The sequence below is a fragment of the Westerdykella ornata genome (assembly GCF_010094085.1).
Source record: "Westerdykella ornata strain CBS 379.55 unplaced genomic scaffold EI97scaffold_25, whole genome shotgun sequence".
Classification (NCBI taxonomy): Eukaryota; Fungi; Ascomycota; class Dothideomycetes; order Pleosporales; family Sporormiaceae; genus Westerdykella; species Westerdykella ornata.
In genome coordinates this window covers 167,683-184,912 of record NW_022986875.1, presented here as the reverse complement: position 1 = coordinate 184,912, position 17,230 = coordinate 167,683, and the positions used below count along the sequence as shown (strand labels likewise).

Below are 17,230 nucleotides of genomic sequence, written 5' to 3'. Positions count from 1 at the left end.
TCTCTCAAGGTTGGTGGGGCGGCACTCCACCTTGGCTCCAGGGCTGACACCTACGTTCTTCCCGTGCCAGCTCCCTTCTAGTCTACCTGTGCCGCACATGAGGTATAATGATATCAAGATTCCCGGCGGCCCTTCTTATATGCAGGCTCATACCTTTTCGACAGGCTCCACTTCTGCGAATACGAATGCCATTTCGTGGTCCCAGAGATTAAGTCGACGACCAAATCCCTGTTCAGGACCTCTGGGAATTATCCCCGCTCAACAAGCATCAGTTTATTATACTCCCACATCCACATTTCTGGGACAGATAGACCATCTTGGGGTAATAACTCCTACGGGATAGTGCTGACAAAGCAGTAAGCAAAACATTCAAATATCTACATAGATAGTAAGGACCGCCCTTGTTTTTCTAACTACGCCCTTAACCTTTGTCAAATTCAGGGAGCTCCATGCGCCTATAGACAGTGCCTTCTCTCTCAAGTTTCTGTTTATTCGATCTTTTCATTCATGAAAAGCATTTACTTCTGTCGAATTCTCATCACTTGTCGACAATCCGAACCAGAAGGCTGCTGAGCAGTTTCTCTGCACCCCACGCCTTCCCCCTAAAAACCCCTCCTCCAACATGTCCGAGAACCCCAAGGAAATTGTCCGCCAAACCTACAACCAAATCGCCCAATGGTATCTCGAGTGGGTACAAGGGCAATCCTCCCCTCGCGAACGCTACACCAACAAAGTCCTGGACAATGCACCCTCATCCCCGCACATCCTCGAGCTCGGCTGCGGCGCCGGCATCCCCATCACGCGAATGCTGCTAGATCGGGGCGCAAAGGTGACCGCAAACGATATCTCGGAGCGGCAGATCGAAATGGCGAAGGAGCGATGTCCCGAAGCGACCTTCATCCCGGGGGACATGCTCGCCTTATCCTTCCCGCCCGAAACCTTCGACGGCGTCGTCAGCTACTTCGCCGTCTTCCATCTCCCGCGCGTTGAGCAGAAAGCCATGTTGACTAAACTCTACTCGTGGCTCAAACCCGGTGGCGCGTTTGCCTTTAATCTAGCGACCATGGACGAGGAGGAGATCCACGGGGAGTTTCTGGGGCATGGCATGTTTTGGAGCAGTTATGATGTCGAGGGGAGTGGGGAGATGGTGAGGGCGGCTGGGTTTGAGGAGGTGGAGATGGAGGTGCTGGAGGCCGGGGATGGGGAGTTGGAGGAGGGGGATCCGGATTTTGGGGTCAAGTTTCTGTGGGTGTTGGCGAGGAAGGAGGGAGGGGAGGGTAGAGAGGGGGAGAAGCCGGGGAAGGCGGATTGAAGTGTCTGAGTTTGCTGCACACACGCAGATATGGCAACAAATGACCCTAGTGACGGTTGACGCCAATATACCTGAAAGAGGCCTTAGTATTTGGAATTATGGATTTCGCACATTTTGCTCCGTAGCAGTCTGCCTGTTGCTAAAGAAGCAGCCAACTGCCACTGGGGCGTGGTCGGCTCCCTAATATGCTTAGCTAATCGAGAGGTTGGCTAGAAGCACATTGCACGTCCCACACCCGCTCGATACAGCCTGTCCAAGCACTGCTGGGATATGTTAGATGACGAGGATTCACTTCAACACCCGTGTCTCAGAAGTCTACCAGAGGAGAGCTCGACTTGTCTAAAAGCCATCGTTTCACACATATTTACCTGCGCTGTCATGCTCCTCCCATAACAACACTGACTCAACGTCCGGAGATCGTTCTCGTCTTGAAACTATCCAAGAGAATTCAAATTCATGGAGCAAACACGCATGCAGGCGCGATATCGTGGGGAGCTGGCGCTAACCATCTTGCACTGGTACCGTACCAAAAATAGCATCACCACTTCTTCCTTTTTCTGTCTCAAATCTGGTGAGGGCCAGAGATGCAAATCCGCAAATTCCGAGATACATTCAACAGCTTCCTTATGAATCTCAAATTACAGTGATAAACCTGCAATTGCTTACACCCTTACGGCGCACAGCCACACTCTCCCATCCACCATTCGAGATCGGTGATGTGCGGCTGTGTTGGGTGGGGCCGTGGGACGCGAATCACGGACACTAAGACGGGCCTGTCTAGCGTCTCGCCAAGGCGGTACTATCTTGGAAGCATCCATCGCCTCAGGTCGACAGCTCACTTCCTCCGCCGTCTTCACTTCTCAATCCTCCGCTGCGTGTGCTCCATAATTTTTCGACATTCGCCTTGTTTGCTGTATCTAATAGGTTCATCATTATTGCATTATTATTGTATTTACTTGGTTTGCCGTGCCGGGCTATTGGAATAGTGACGATTACTGATTGGCGATTGCGAATAAGACGGGACGATTTAGCACCGTGCGAGATCGATTGCCAGCGGCGAACGACTTCAACGACGACAGAGACTCCGGCCGCTTGAATACAATCTGGTGGACCTCTCGGGAACAATTTGCCTTGCTTAGGAGAAATACTGGTAGAGGAAGGCGGATTGCGACGCACGCCCCGCCGTGACGGACGCTTCATGGTTACAAGCGAAAAGCAGGTATCAACATCTCCTGCTGCGGGTACAAGGCAGTGAACAGAGGAACTATGAGGATACCTCTTGCACACTTGTCGTTGGGCCTGGAAAGAAGAGATGGGGACGGTGACAACAAGGGCCAGAGCAAAGATCGCAAGGGAACGCAATTCTACCTGGTACCTTCTGCAATCCGAACCAATGGCAAGGACACCATACTAATATTTGCCCGCAGGTCGCCATTGCCATCCTCGCAATCATCCTCGTTCTCATTATAGCATACTTCATCCGCTACCGCTGTGTCCGCCACCTCCGCCGCCAAGGGCATTCATCTTCTCGAAGTAAGAACGAAAAGCTCCCCTCGCTCTTCAGCTGGCGGAACCTGCTCCCAGGAAAGCGTCGACCCCGTCGCAACGACTACTCTACCACACTGCAGCAAGGAGATGAGCTCGACCGGGGGCATGGCCGTCAGATGAGCAGCGGAGGCGAGAGCGTTTCACTGCAGGACCCGGAGCGCGCAGTCATGGCTGGCGGAACAGTTGGCATAGATCGGAATACCTCGATTAGGAGCGTCATGACGCTGCCAGCATACTCGCCCTCTGCGCGCGAGAATGAGCGCATCATCGCCCGCGAAGGCGAAAGAGGCGGCATCGATACCGTCGTCGAGTTCCCCGAAGCTCCAGAGGAAGAAGAAGCACGCCGCGAGGAGGAGATGGAATCGCTCTACCAAATTCGACTGGCCCGCCGCCAGGAGGCCGCAGAGCGTGAAGCTCGCCGAGAAGCTCGGCGCGCGGCCCGCGCACGAGGGGACATTCAGGCTCTAGCGGAGCTCCGCCGACGCGCCGACGAAGCAGCAGAATTCAGCCGCAGTCAGGAACTCATTGCCTTCCACCAAGCACTCGCTCCGCAACGGGAACGCCGTGTAAGCAGCGTGCAATACGGCGACCTGGGTCTCGCACGCCATGACGGAACAAGAGTGCGAGCAAGCTCCAACGCCAGTGATAGAAGCGACGTGCGGACTGGACTTCTCGACTCCGCGGCCAGCATCTCCGGCCACAGCACCAGGGGAAATACACTGCACACGCATTATCGTGGACCTTCCGCTGGCTCGATCGTAACGTCCCGCGCCTCGAGCGAATTCGAATATCCCGAACCCGCAGCTGCGCCAGCGGGCATTCGTAGGTCCTCTTCCAGCCCCGACGACGACTTCGAAGTTGTTTCCAATTCGCGGCCGCGCTCGAGATCGAGGAGCCAGTCCCGGTCTGTGAGCAGAGTAGGGACGCCGGCGTTGGTGAACCCAAGTATAGAGATTCCGAGGGAGGAGGCACCCGCGTATGAGAACCCGCCGAATTATGAATCTCCGGTGGAGACGAGGGCGCCCGGGTTGGGGATGCAGAGTGTGGAGCGGGTGCCGAGTATTCAGGTGACGCCGGAGGGTGCAAGCGAGGGGCGGAGTGCATCGCCGAGATGAGGATAATGATGAGGACGGTCACATAATTTCTGTGGATGGAGGATCTTAAAGACATTTCCCAGGATCGAAGTTCTCATGGATCGGAAGATTTGAAAGCCCATATACACCCTATTTATCCTGGAGCCAGAGGAGAGAAGGAATCACGACGACACGGCGCTTATGTTCAGAACGTTCATCATGTTTATACGTACTTGGCCGCCGCGCTACTCCCGCCCACCAGTGGATATCTGCGTTGATTCTTTCGGAGGCTTTCCATTTCGTCGGATATCTTGCCGCGGACAACCCACCACCACCACTTCTTAAAATGGAGAAGTGAAGTCGCTCTCGTTGCACGCTCCTCGACGGTCCATTGTTCTCCAACCGCACTCTAGGTGAACACCGCGACAGCTAGGAATTTGGCAGTCTCGATCGTCGCTTCCGAGTTGTGTATCTTCATCTAGGGAGAAGAGAAGAGAATTGAGGGGAGATGCAAAGTGGAGACGGATTTACGTCGAATTTGAATGTCGTGGGGATATGCGTAGAACCCTCGCCCAAGAGAGCGCGGATCACTCAAAAATGTGGATCTGATTGGGAATCAGTACGTTACATGACCGAACGGTAATAGTGCTTGGTATATCGCTAGGAAAGAATATAATAGCGTGGCAAGCTTGGTTGTGGCCCATCCGGGCGAAGCTCTTCGAAAGAATCAAAAATGGATTTGTGGGTGTAGATACCCCGGGTGCGCGGGGATTGAGTTTGGAGGAGACGATGCGTTTGGGGGGTCCATGGAGTACATACATATACATACCTTCTTTGGCTGGGCACATACATGAATAAGTAATGGACATCATTTCCTACAGATATCAAATCACAGTGGCAGGGCAAGAGATTGAGGAGAAGAGAAGAGAAAACCATGCCATTAAGCCTAGAGTAGTGATATATGCCGTATATACCCACCCACACCGATACCTGCACCGCGACCGAAAATCCTTAACCTCACTCCTATATCCCAATAGATACCCACAAAAGAAAATCGCCACAATCCAACTCTGAACAGGCCCTGAGACGTAAGTAAGGGGTGGGTATACCCACCCCGGAAGAACCACCGCCTTCATCATGAAAGCCGAGGACGAGAACCCCCCAACATCCGCCTTCCCTCGTATGAAACAAACCCCGTCCCAATGATAGTCCCATTCATAAATCATGACCATATCGTAACCTTCCCGATCCATCCCATCTGAAAAACCCAACCTTCCTCCCGCATCCTACTCCACCCCCTTCAACCAAGCCCAAACGCCCCCATCAGGAACCAACCACCCCTCAACCCCACTCACCCGCACAGCCGCCACAACAAGGACGCCCAGGACGCTCACACCTCCCAAAATCTTAACCAGCACTGTCCCTGTCCTCCTGACCTCATCGCCTAAACGACACAACCCAAGCGGATCCCTCGAATCCAGCGATTGGCGACCAGCATGCCATCCGGACTTGCTGATCGACTCCTGACTGTCGCGGTCCGCGGCCTTGACAACCGCCCAGTTTGCCCATTGTCCATCGCTGCCGCCTGTTATAGGAGAAGAACAAGTCATGGGAACGATATTCCCCTCCCGAACTTCCTCCCCCACTTTCTCAAGCAGCCATCTTGCCCGCTCCGTCCTTTGCAACTGCTCAAACCTCTCGCGCTCATGCCGCAGACTGCGCTGCAAATCCGTGGCCCATTTCGCGAGGCGCACTTCCGCGAGATGCTGCTGGCCTTGCGCAAATGTTGTGAAGCGGGAAAGTTGCAGATCCGGAATCGTGTTCTCGCCGTACTCAGGTTGAGAGTGCGAGAGGAGCGGGGAAGCCATGTTGGAAGGGAGATTTGAAGGGTAATTTGAGAAGAAGGACGAGTTGCTGCGCGGAACGAGGACGCCGGAAGGGGAGGTGCTGGAGAAAAGCGAGGAGGCTCCTGAGATTGGCAGGTCGTTATTGTGGCTATTCGTCGCACAGGAACGATGATACTTACCCTGAGAAGCTGCTGTGAGCCCAACAGAGGAGGCAGAGGGTGTGCGAGGATGGGATGGTAGTTGTTGAATGCCTCTTAAAGGGGAGCGGTCTTCTACCAGACTTGCTCTCCGTCTCCAAGACAGGAATTTCCTCGCAGCTGAGTGCCTTAACCACGCGATGGAGTCTGGATCGAACACCTGATCTACCAGAGTCGCGAGTTCTGACGGAAGCAGAGGCTGCACGTAGTCGGGTGACATGAGGAGTGACGCTTCCATGGTCTCCATATTCTGTCCGGAATTCGTAGATATGGCGTAGGGGTAGGTTGGGAAGTTGAAGGGGTATTCTGAAACTCCAAGCGAGGCTGACGGCTCTGAGGTGGATTCGGCGGCAACAATGGGAAGGCCCTGAACGGCTAGTAATGCATCTTCTATGGGTTTGCCGAAGAAGAACGGTCGAACAGTGGTCGCCTGCAACCGAGCAAGAACTGAAGTCTTGATTGCGACTATTTCCGAAGGACTCAGAGTGTCGGATTTTGCAATGATGGGAATGACGTTTGTTAGTGCAGATAGACGTTGCATGTAGTCGATATCTTTGGAGATGTCATGCACTGTGCCATCGTTAGCACATAGAATGCGACTAAAAACACATGCAACATACCTGGGCTAAGGAGATAAAGGACCACATCTACCTGGACCCCGCCGTTGCCCCCGATAACGCCAAGCACATCACTATCTTCCATCGATGCCACGGAAGCAGTTTGGATCAAGAGCGACTCAACATAGTCCACCACCAAGCTCTGGGTATCACCACTAGACGCCGCAGGTCCGTAACCGGGTGTATCAACAAAAGTGATATTTCGTTCGAGCACAGAATCAGTGGAACTCTTCCGCTTGCTCTTCCGCCGCGTACTTCCGCTCTCCTCCATATCGGTCCACCAGTGCGGCAACGCTTTGGTACTTGCGTGTATCTCAGTGATGCGGGTAGTGGTGAGGCCTTCGCGCTTTCGCCTGCGGGCCTTCGCTTTGGGTGGAGGGGATGAGGTAAAGGACTGCGACGGTGACAACGGATCGACATGCACGATGTCTTCGCATAACTGGACAATGGAGCGGATGAGGGAGGTCTTTCCCACCCCTGTAACGTGTAAGTAATCAAACACACCCAGGTCTAGAAGGGATCAAAGGGGTATGATTGCCTACCTGCCTCCCCAGCTATCAGTATCTTCAACTTCCCCATTGCTTTGCCCTTCGTAGTGAAAGGCCTCCGAGTAGGCATCTGTATGCTCGGCATGACAAGTTGTGGGAGGCTGCCGGAGTCTTCCACTTGGGTATCTTCCTCCTCCTCCTGCTCGTCCTCCTCGCTCGAGGCAATGGCCTGGCTGGCACACTCTTGAAATTCTGACTCTTCGTCTGACAACTTCAATGACAGCACCGAGATAGACCGAGGTGTACTGGGCATGGCTGAGTTGGGAACAGGAGACCGGGCGCCAGAGTTGAAGGGTGATATGGGATTCGATATGATGCGGTCTGATGTCTTCGCTCTGTTCCTGGTGAGCGGCGATCTGGAAGCGGGCTTTCGCCGGCCTCCTGGTGCCATTTGTGGACTGTGGGAGCGCCGCCTTGAACCCCCCTTCATACTCAGAAGGGGTTCAACCGCTTCATCGCCGCCGTTGGCTGAAGTTGCTGTTCCCACGCCAAAAGCGCTATTCAGAGTGTCTTCGAGGCTTTGAACGCCATAGGTACTATTTCCTTCTCTCCCATTCGACTCCGCGGCGGCAGAGTTCGCCAGCGAATGTTCCATTTCCGACTCACTCCTGAGGAAAAATGTGGTGGGGGCATTGTTCGAAGGCGGCGGGGCGGGTGATTGATCGACACGGGCGCTGCGAGACTTAGGAGGGGTCGAGGTGGTGGGAGATGTAGAGAGAGCTCGGGAGACACGTCCTGGCGAGCTCATGGTCAGACTCAGGGAGCATAAAGAGTTGACCAAGAGAAGAGGTTATTGTTGGACGTGGCTCCCGCGAGGACGCGGGTGTGTTGTATGCTGGCGGCAGCGGACCGATGATGATAGACGTTGGGGAAATAGCGGAGCAACCCCCACGCTAAGAGTACCCCGCCTGCCTAGTGTCCTACTGTATATGGCCACCAAAGAGGAGAGAAGAGGGTAGGAAGCAGCACGAGGGTGAAGGAAAAGGCCGGAGGAGAGTAGAGAAGGAGTTTAGGGGGTGGGTACAGGCCCGCATGTACGTGCCAGGTCTCTGCTGTACTGCACACTAAGGGTTGTCAAAGGTGCGGATGCGGCTTGCTGCGTGGCCACGCGACAATGAACGAATCACTGCGACGACTGCCCCCCTCCATCTACCTGGCACACATCATACATAGTACCTTTATAAGTACTTTTATACAATCAGCCTTGGGATGATGAGATATGGTCGTCATGTGACCTAACATGCTGTGATACACCGAGGGGGGATGCATCCACTGGTTGTGCTGTCGTCACAGTGCCTGGGGACCGAACCTAAGCTGGAGGAGCACCCCTATAAGGTTGCAGTGATTGTGTACGCTTTTCATACCTATCATACAGTCACTACGCCGTCGCGCCAGACAAGCCCGAAGACCATACTCCTTGCCAGCTGCCCGCCCTCCTTTGAACTGCCTAGATACTTCATGTTCGCCCCTCGTGTTCTAGCCATCCTGTAGTCATGACGCTAAGAAGAGACGCTCTCGATGCAGAGAAACCGCCGACTCCGCCAACACCCTCCAGGGCTTGTACAAATCACACTCCGGTCACCACAGCCGAACCCCGTGGTACCATTGACAGCGAAGGCCCAACCGCCCACCAAGGCACCTGCTGCTCAGATGGCCATCCACATGGACAAGCAAAGAAGAAACCGTTATCAAAACATGGACATGCGAAGAAGAAAAGCGGGCTTTTCCCTAGCAGATACAAGAGAAAGGGTGGATAAGGTACATGAGAGAAATGCCAAACGTGAGAAACCGCTATGCAAAGGAGATGGGGTGCCTGTGCAGGTGCAAGTGCAGAGACCAACGACTTTTGCCGAGACAGAACGGATGCGGAACCTGGGAGACACCGACATGACAGGAGGGATGTACAGTACATGGGATTACTTGAAAGCGTGAGTCGTGACCGAGGCAAGGCCAGTCATGATTCACCGGATGGGGGGAAGCCTAATCAGTTGGCTTCACACGACAAGGCACTTAGGCAACCTCTTGAGGTTGAGGACGTCCACCACGTCCACCGGCGCCGCCGCGACCACCACGAGGATTGAAGCTGCCACGAGGGGCCTGTTGACCCATACCGCCGCGGCCACGTTGGGAACCACCACGGGAATAGGGAGCGAAGCCTTGAGGGCGCATTCGGCGCTCCTCAACAGTGAGGTCGACGCCATTGACACGGTGAGGGTTGTTGCTGACAGCGGCCTGGAATCCAGCCAAAGTCTTGAAGTCGACGAAGGCACAGTTCTGGAACAAGTCAGTCAGATCCAAAAGCAGTGTCATATGGAACGTGACTCACCTTCTGGCGGCTGATATCAAGGTAAGTAATCTCGCCGAACTTGGACAGGGCGGCCTTCAAGGGACCCTCCTCGACCTGACTGTAGACGTTCTTAATGTAAGCTCGCTTGTTTTCACCATCGGCAGCCGGAGGCTGGGCTTGTGAACGGGACTGCTCCTTCTTGTGGCCAGTCACAGATTGCCATCCGGCAGCCTCACCCTGGCTGGTGGACGGCGAGGGCTCGCGAGCGGGGGCCGGCTTCTCAGCTGGCGCAGCTGGGGCCTGGCTGGCAGCAGGTGCCGGAGCCTTCGCCTGCGGTTGACCGGGCTGAGCAGTGGGGGCGGGGACAGCAGGCGTGGCTACCTTGTGGGCGGAGGCAGCAAGGCTAGCCCAGGTGCGTGGTACAGCCGGCTTGGGAGCAGCCGCGGGAGTAGCGGCGGCGGCAGGCTTGGGAGCCTCAGGAGCCGGAGTGGGAGCTGGTTCGGCGGGTTTCTCGGGCTCTGCAGCCTCCTTCGCAGGCGCTTCGGTTTGGGCGGCGGGAGCCTCCTCGGGTGCAACAGCTGGGGACTCCTCAGCAGCAGCAACGGGGGGCTCAGCAACCTCAGCTGCGGGACTACCGTTGACTTCGGGTGCAGGAGCAACGACAGCAGGCTCCTCGTGAGCGACCTCCTCAAGCTTCTGGTCGACCTTCGCCAAATTTTCCTCACTCTCACCAACGGCTTCATGCTTGACAGGCTCGGTGGGCTCAGCAGCAGTCGGGGCCGGCTCGACAATACCCGAGGGGATCGGCTCCTGCTGGTCCTGCGGGGCTTCTTCCTCCTCCGTCTCGTCTGCCAGGTAGCGGAAGATATCGTTGAGAAGGAAGTAACCATGGGTCTGGGCAGCGAGGACAAAGGTCTGGACGAACCTCTTGTGAGGCTCACCCTTGTTCGAGATTTGCCCGATCACCTGGATGACGATGTTGTCGTCGGAGCCCTGGCTGTCCACGTTGGTAACGCGGACCTTGGTGTCATGGAAGTCGAGCTCCTTGATGCGATCATTGATCGACTATTGCATGTGTAAGCACCAAACTGGACAAGAGAATCGCGGAGAAACACATACCTTCTGACCGTGGCAAACGGGAGCCTTCTCCTCCTCGGTACCGGAAACGAATTGCGAACGCTTGTTGTAGTAAAGCTGGAACGGTCAGCGACCATAATTGCTCGGCCCACCCGAGGCTCCGAAACTTACGTAAAGGCGCTCGGGATTCTTGCTGAGGGTGGTGTAGTATTGCTCGACGAAGTACCAGCCGATCTCCTCCTTAGGGAGCTCAGAGGAGTTTCCGGAAGACATCTGTTCCTGTTGCTGCTGAACCGCGCCGTATGAGGAGGCGCTGTTGGCGTTGGCTGCGGCCTGGTTGTTGACTTCGTAGGTTCCATATGTGCCATTGACAGGGGCAGTGGAGTCGGCGGTTGCCATGTTGAACGGAAGGCGGTGATTAGGGCGAAGGTAAGGTGTTTAGACTGATGGTTCGTGCACCTGGGGCGTCGGCAGGTTTGAACTCGGAAGCGATGCGAAATCAAAGGGCCTGAGCGGAAGCAGAATGAGACGTCAGCCACGAGAGAGACGCAGACGCAGTGGGCGGGTGGCGGGGGACTCACGTCGGGACTGTTTGATAGCAGCGGCGATGGAAGTAGTTGCGACGAGGCGAGCGCGGGGGAAATAGAGGGACGGGTGTGGCGATAGGTGGTGGTAAGAGTAGGTGGAGGGCGCTTTTTTGAGGGCGATTAAGGTATGAAGATATGTAGGAGATGGAGGAGGCGAGATGGACGGATGGGCGCACGTCGAATGGAGTGGGGGAAATTAGTTGGTGGTGGTTGCGTGGTGGTTGCGTGCAGGTTGGGAGAAGCATTTACTTCGATGGAGCAAAAGCGAAAAGAGCCTAGCCCGGACGGGTTAGACGCAAAATGGCCGTGCCGGCGCGAGGCTGCCGAGATGGAGGCGGAACATGAACAAGCGTTTGCCGCCGTCCGTGCACAGGTCGTTCGTTCTGTGAACTGCCCACCTGCAGGTCGTTCATCGATGCGGGTCACGGGGGGATCTGCCAATAGATCTCACCGTAGCAGTTTGGAGGAAGAATATTCATATTATGGCCGCCCCGTCCACGCCGGGACCGACTCGCCAGCCTACTAATGATTGACCGCATCCAAGTAAATAGACGTGACCACCCTTTTTGCCAGACCCATAATTACTTCCCCTGCTTTCCATGCTGCACACTGGACAACGCCCTGTCTTGAGTGCGCGGCCGTTGCGGGTTGATATATAGGAAAGCCCGCTTCAAGCAATCCGCGTGCTAACCCATGTATTGCCCCGTCTGCTGTCCTGGCCGGGGAAACACGCTCGTCGTGGGCACCTGGTCTAGGCTCAACCCACCAAGGGTTCCTTGGTTTCCAGCATGCTGCCATCCTTGGCCTGTTTGCTGATTTACGAATGCGCTCTGGCGGAACGGGTTCGTACTTCCTGTTGCGTGCACAGTGAGTCCTCCTTGGGACGAAGGTGCCCCTTGCTGTGGAGAGTGATTGCGAGCAAATGGATTCGTCCCCGTCTGTGCAGGTTGGAGCGGTTGCGGCTGTTGTTGTGGCGCAAAAGCGGCTTGTGGTTGAGGTTCCTGGATTGAGGGAAGTGGAGAGAACGGTGAGGAGGACATGCCGATAGGTGACTGGCCGGATTGTTGCATCCCAGCGTTGTGTCGAGCAAAGGGGTTTGTAGGAGATCGTGACAAAGAGGGGGCGGAGCCCGTGGGGTTGCTGAGCAGTTTGGGGTCTGTCGCTCCCGCAGCGGGAGGCATCAACGAGTGACGGAATGGGTTCGTCGACGTTGGTTGTGGCTGAAGTGGTTGGGATGTCGTTGGCATTTCATATATCGGTTGCGTCTGTGATGGGTATGCTGCAAGCTCCTGGATGGGCTGAGGTGGCGAATTATAACTTGCAACCCCATTGTGAGGTATAGGGGCCAACGAAGGGTTCTGAGGACTGAAGGGTTGAGCTGTATACCCTCCAAAACCAGCACCTGTGAACTGTGTTTGGAGCTGCGGTTGCTGTGGTTGCTGCGGTGGCTGCTGCATCTGAGCAAAGGGATTCGTACCTTGTCCATAGGATGCACTGAACGGTTGTTGGGGTGGTTGCTGCGGGAAAGCCATTCCTGCGGGTTGGGCTGGATTTTGGAACCCTGGTTGTTGAAATCCAGTTGGCTGAGAAAACTGTTGCACCTGCGGTTGACCCATAACCTGTTGATTATCTGCAATAGACTCGAACAGGTCAATCAGAGGAGCGTTGGCGGCTGGCTTCGCAGGTGCTGCGGCGGTCTGGTTTGAAGTAGCAGGTTTCACTGAGGTCGAGTCGGCTTCGACCAGCGGTTTGCCGGTTCCATTCGTGCTCTTCCCGCCATTCTTCTTTGCTTCCTTTTCAGCGAGGTACTGTCTCCGGTTGATTTCAAAGTCCTTGTCATTGAGATACTCTTCTAAGGAAGCAGCTAAACTGGTGGGCGCGTGTTTGATTTTTGGAATCTCTAACCGGGTCGAATGTTCGTGCAGGCGGGCGACGCTCAGATATTGCACCACAGCCTCCGTCTGCTTCACGAACGTCCGATATATCTTTAATGCCCGTGCGGCATCCGGTTTGGACAGCTCGAAGTAGTGCTCTGAAACGGGGTCAAGACTGCTAATCAACAAACTCATGCGTGCACTTACCAAGAACGTTGATCGTACCCTCGTTCATAACGTGGAACAGTACAAGCAGGTCCATAGTCAGTAACCGAAAGGCGGTCAATGTGATCTCGTTTTCCGGTTCATCATGGAAAGGTTCGCACTTCAAGAGGTACCGAATCTGATTCTGAACGCTCTCCGTCTCCCGCAGCAGGCCCTTATCAATGCTCAGCCTCTTTAGCCGACCTTCTCCACCTCTGACATAGTCCACACGCGTACTGCCATACTCCTTTGCACGCGTGAGGAGGTACTCCGAATACGTCTTGATATTGTAACCTTGCGTTTGGACTAGGCGCGGCGGGAGTCAGTATAAATGTTCGCGCTGGTCCAAAATACACGGAACATACCCTCAGTGAAGTGATTAATTGCCAGCTTCCTTCCGGGGTTTTGAGCCAGATACTTAAGCGTGACGTCGGGTTCCCCCTCCCGGATCATGAGATGTACGATAATCAAGCTCTTGAAAACAATAGTCCATGTCGAATCACGAAGCCTATTCGTGAGCGCTCGGAAGATTTCCGCTACACCCGCTTCGCCGGCGTGAGTAGCGACAAGAATATGTTCGACGTATTTCGACTTGGGAGCCGCGAGCTGGAGAGCGCTGTGTCAGTCCAACGTGTAGCATGTATGCGGGCAGCGAATCCTCAAAGAAACCATGCCGCCAAAGTCTGACCTTGATTTTCGTGCCGCCCCTGACAGACTTCTCGAAGGAGCTCGCCATGGGATAGGGCACAGTTGTCTATCCAGGAACGGGCGGAGCGGATGTATGCTGAAATGGTTGGAACGGTGGTTGATGGAGGTGGTTGCTCAGGTCCGGGGACTCGAATGCAACCGCTATCGAGGCATCGCGGAGGGTGTCGGAGCGGGGAATAGAAGAATAGCTCGGTGGTACAGCTGGGCGCGCGCGGAGAGGTTGTGAGAGGCTCGCAAGGGGAGAGGGCGTGCAGTGGGGATGCGTTGTACCCAGCCGGATCTGATGCTGCTCGGTGCACGTTGGTCGTTCTCACTTGCAGGGGGGTCGCTGCCCAGCACGGACGGGATGACGCCTGCCCGCCGATCTCTCAGTCCTCGGTGCCCTGTCAACGTCGCGAAAAACGTTTGCTCAACAACAACTTGTCGAGCGCAAAGAGACAAATACGCAATGCCCGGCTCACCAACGCCAGAGGAGCGCAAGAAGGCCGACGAGGAGCTCAAGGCCAAAGAAGCTGCTGAGCAGGCCGCACTACCCTACAAATGGACGCAGACCATCAAGGACCTGGATGTTACGATTCCCATTGACGGCAAATACAAGGCGCGCGACCTAGACGTCAAGATTTCGAAAAAGGCCCTCAAGGTGGCCATCAAGGGCCAAGAACCCATCATCGACGTGCGTTGATCCTGCACACATGGGGCGAGGTTACAGTTCTGACTGCATCTGCAGGGCGAACTCCCACATCCCATCCACGTCGACGAGTCTACATGGACCCTCGAGACTGTGCCGAATGGCAAGGAGGTTAGCGTGCATCTGGACAAGGTCAACCAAATGGAGTGGTGGGCGCATGTTATCACGACCGCACCGAAGATCGACACTTCGAAGATCGAGCCAGAGACCAGCAAGTTGAGCGATCTGGATGGCGAGACGAGGGGAATGGTGGAAAAGATGATGTATGACCAAAGGCAGAAAGAGTTGGGGAAGCCGACGAGTGATGAGCAGAAGAAGGAGGAGATTTTGAAGAAGTTCATGGCACAGCATCCGGAGATGGACTTCTCTAATGTGAAGATGGGATAAAAGATCGTGCCAACAATACAATGAATTCCTGAAAGGATGACCGAGCCCACCTGATCTATCTATAATCTACTGTACAAACCCATCTTGGGTGTCTATGATTCCGGTGTATCAGTACCCCATCCTCGTCCCAACTACTCTTACAGGATATATACGGTACACACCTTTGCACAATATCATCTTACATCATATACAATGAGAAGACGGCACTCACCGACTCATTCCCCATTATCCCTTCAACTGCAAATGATAAGTGTCCCACTGCTCTTTCGTCACCCGGTTCGGTGACTTCACCAACATATCCTCCCCCTTCCCACTCTTCGGAAAAGCAATCACCTCCCTTACCGACTCCTTTCCCAACATCACCGCCACCAATCTGTCCCAACCAAGTGCAATCCCCGCATGCGGCGGACACCCCGACTTCAACACATCCAGCAGATGCCTGAAATCTTCCAGCCGCTGGGCATTCATCTTTAGCACGTCGCGCAGGATGAATTCTTGCACGTCGGCGTTGTGGATACGTCGGCTACCGCCTCCGAGTTCAACACCGTTCACTACAATATCGTAATGTGCGGCGGTGACGTTTTCCGGGGCGGTGAGGAGAAGATCCACATCTTGTGCGGTTTTAGGAGCAGTAAAGGGGTGGTGGGTGGAAGAAAAGCCAGCGGAACCGCCCTGACCGGGGTCGGTGTCATTGGAGGGTGTGAACAGAGGGAAGTCAGTAATCCAGACGAAGTGGAAGCCGGTGGGTTTGGGAACGAGACCCTGGGCTACGGCGGCCTTGTGTATTGCTAAACGGAGGTTTCCCAGTGGAGTGGAACCGCCGGAGAAGGGCTCATTCTTGCGGGCTTGGATGATAAGAAGGTCGCCGTTGTCGAGGGCCAGGGCATCGGGAATGTCCATGACGAACTCATAACCTAGGGCACCGAGGCCTTGCATGGGTTGTGATGCGTCTGCAACGAAGACGCCAGGCTGTCCAGCTGGATTGACGAGGAACGGTTGTCCTTCGGGGCTGTCCAGGAAGTCGGTAATGAATTTTCTTGTGACTTTGGGGTCATCGGAAACTGTTATTCGGAAAGCATCAACGGCTGGTGACTTGAGGTCACTGATTTTGCTGATTAGGTCTTGAGGCAGCTTTTCCGTAATGTTGTGGATCTAGGTTAACAATCAGCGTGACATATCATAGGAATGCATTAAGTGAACTCACCTCCATTCCAAGACGCATATCTGGTTTATCAGAGCCATACGATGCCATTGCCTCAGCATAAGTCATCCTCTGGAAAGGAGTGACAACCTGCTCCGACAGGCACTGCTTCCATAACTCCTTCAGGAGCTTTTCGATTGTGCTAATAATATCTTCCTCCCCAGCAAATCCCATTTCCATATCGAGCTACAGATCATTAACAAATATCCTGCGTTCACCATAGATTCCACCTTACCTGGGTGAATTCAGGCTGCCTATCAGCCCTCAAATCCTCGTCCCTGAAGCATCGAGCAAACTGGAAGTACCCCGAAAATCCTGAAGCCATCAGAATCTGCTTGTACTGCTGCGGACTCTGCGGAAGCGCATAGGCGAACCCCTTGGTCCGTGTCGGGACCAGGAATTCACGAGCGCCTTCCGGTGTCGACTTAAACAAGATAGGTGTCTCTATCTCCGTCAATTGCATATCCGAGGTTAGCAGTTCCCTGGCTTTCTGGGTGACCTTGTGGCGGAATAGGAGGTTTTGTCGTAGCTCTGCGTCGGTGCGGAGTTGGAGATGTCTCTGTTCTGGAGAAAAGACAGTGCCTTCTTTCAGAAGAAGATCTTTTGGTACATCATTGAGGATTTCGATTGAATCTAGGTCCAGCTCGACGTCATTCGCCAAGGGTATCCCCATCGCGGTATTCTCCTTGGAGGGTTCGGATCGTGTTTTCAATCTTCCTTTCACAACAACGGGAGTCCAATCTTTCAACGAACACAAGGTCTCATGCGTCTGCACTCTCTTTGGATCCTTCGCATCCTCTTTCCCAAGGTAGGAAACTATTTGGATGCAAATCCTTTGGTCATGACTTCTTAGAAGAGCAAACGCAAGCTTCTTGGAAACCACTCTTCGTGTTCCCAAGTACCCGGATAATGATATCTCTGCTTTCGGTTGCATCATGCCTGGGCTTAACTGTGTCATGGATCCGAAGCCATCACGAACTATGCACATGTAAGCACGATAGATGGGCAATTGAAGAGAAGGACATAAATACTTGTGGATTTGAAATTATCCAACGCTTTCCTGGTCGCCTCGTTC

General features: G+C 54.5%; 8 protein-coding genes across 8 annotated transcripts; 4 read left to right on the top strand and 4 right to left on the bottom strand.

The window, feature by feature from the left end:
- Positions 1-92: 92 nt before the first annotated feature.
- On the top strand, positions 93-550 carry EI97DRAFT_435855 (uncharacterized protein). Its single transcript, XM_033798964.1, has one exon. The coding sequence runs from the start codon at positions 98-100 to the stop codon at positions 341-343; it is 246 nt and encodes an 81-aa protein (XP_033651225.1). The 5' UTR covers positions 93-97; the 3' UTR covers positions 344-550.
- Positions 397-1,527, top strand: EI97DRAFT_435854 (methyltransferase type 11). The gene has a single exon (XM_033798963.1). It carries the CDS (start codon positions 623-625, stop codon positions 1,310-1,312), a length of 690 nt encoding a protein of 229 aa, XP_033651224.1. The 5' UTR covers positions 397-622; the 3' UTR covers positions 1,313-1,527.
- Positions 1,528-2,493: 966 nt separating this feature from the next.
- EI97DRAFT_149501 (uncharacterized protein) lies at positions 2,494-4,248 on the top strand. The gene is made up of 2 exons (XM_033793257.1): positions 2,494-2,683; positions 2,740-4,248. The coding sequence occupies exons 1-2, from the start codon at positions 2,579-2,581 to the stop codon at positions 3,973-3,975; spliced, it is 1,341 nt and encodes a 446-aa protein (XP_033651223.1). The 5' UTR covers positions 2,494-2,578; the 3' UTR covers positions 3,976-4,248.
- Positions 4,249-4,845: 597 nt separating this feature from the next.
- Positions 4,846-8,208, bottom strand: EI97DRAFT_403793 (uncharacterized protein). The gene is made up of 3 exons (XM_033796515.1): positions 7,137-8,208; positions 6,598-7,071; positions 4,846-6,547 (listed from the first exon to the last, which is right to left on the bottom strand). Exons 1-3 carry the CDS (start codon positions 7,888-7,890, stop codon positions 5,220-5,222), a joined length of 2,556 nt encoding a protein of 851 aa, XP_033651222.1. The 5' UTR covers positions 7,891-8,208; the 3' UTR covers positions 4,846-5,219.
- A 905-nt stretch (positions 8,209-9,113) lies between these two features.
- Positions 9,114-11,099, bottom strand: EI97DRAFT_149472 (uncharacterized protein). The gene is made up of 5 exons (XM_033793256.1): positions 11,088-11,099; positions 10,678-11,014; positions 10,549-10,623; positions 9,469-10,494; positions 9,114-9,416 (listed from the first exon to the last, which is right to left on the bottom strand). The coding sequence occupies exons 2-5, from the start codon at positions 10,903-10,905 to the stop codon at positions 9,153-9,155; spliced, it is 1,593 nt and encodes a 530-aa protein (XP_033651221.1). The 5' UTR covers positions 10,906-11,014; positions 11,088-11,099; the 3' UTR covers positions 9,114-9,152.
- Positions 11,100-11,589: 490 nt separating this feature from the next.
- Positions 11,590-14,154, bottom strand: EI97DRAFT_435849 (ANTH-domain-containing protein). The gene is made up of 4 exons (XM_033798962.1): positions 13,860-14,154; positions 13,537-13,777; positions 13,175-13,477; positions 11,590-13,125 (listed from the first exon to the last, which is right to left on the bottom strand). The coding sequence occupies exons 1-4, from the start codon at positions 13,905-13,907 to the stop codon at positions 11,780-11,782; spliced, it is 1,938 nt and encodes a 645-aa protein (XP_033651220.1). The 5' UTR covers positions 13,908-14,154; the 3' UTR covers positions 11,590-11,779.
- A 108-nt stretch (positions 14,155-14,262) lies between these two features.
- EI97DRAFT_435848 (CS-domain-containing protein) lies at positions 14,263-15,006 on the top strand. The gene is made up of 2 exons (XM_033798961.1): positions 14,263-14,552; positions 14,607-15,006. Exons 1-2 carry the CDS (start codon positions 14,328-14,330, stop codon positions 14,952-14,954), a joined length of 573 nt encoding a protein of 190 aa, XP_033651219.1. The 5' UTR covers positions 14,263-14,327; the 3' UTR covers positions 14,955-15,006.
- A 173-nt stretch (positions 15,007-15,179) lies between these two features.
- EI97DRAFT_383005 (uncharacterized protein) lies at positions 15,180-17,089 on the bottom strand (the record flags this gene model as incomplete). Its single annotated transcript, XM_033795883.1, has 3 exons — positions 15,180-16,106; positions 16,159-16,341; positions 16,391-17,089. 3 exons carry the CDS (start codon positions 17,087-17,089, stop codon positions 15,180-15,182), a joined length of 1,809 nt encoding a protein of 602 aa, XP_033651218.1.
- Between the last annotated feature and the right edge of the window lie 141 nt (positions 17,090-17,230).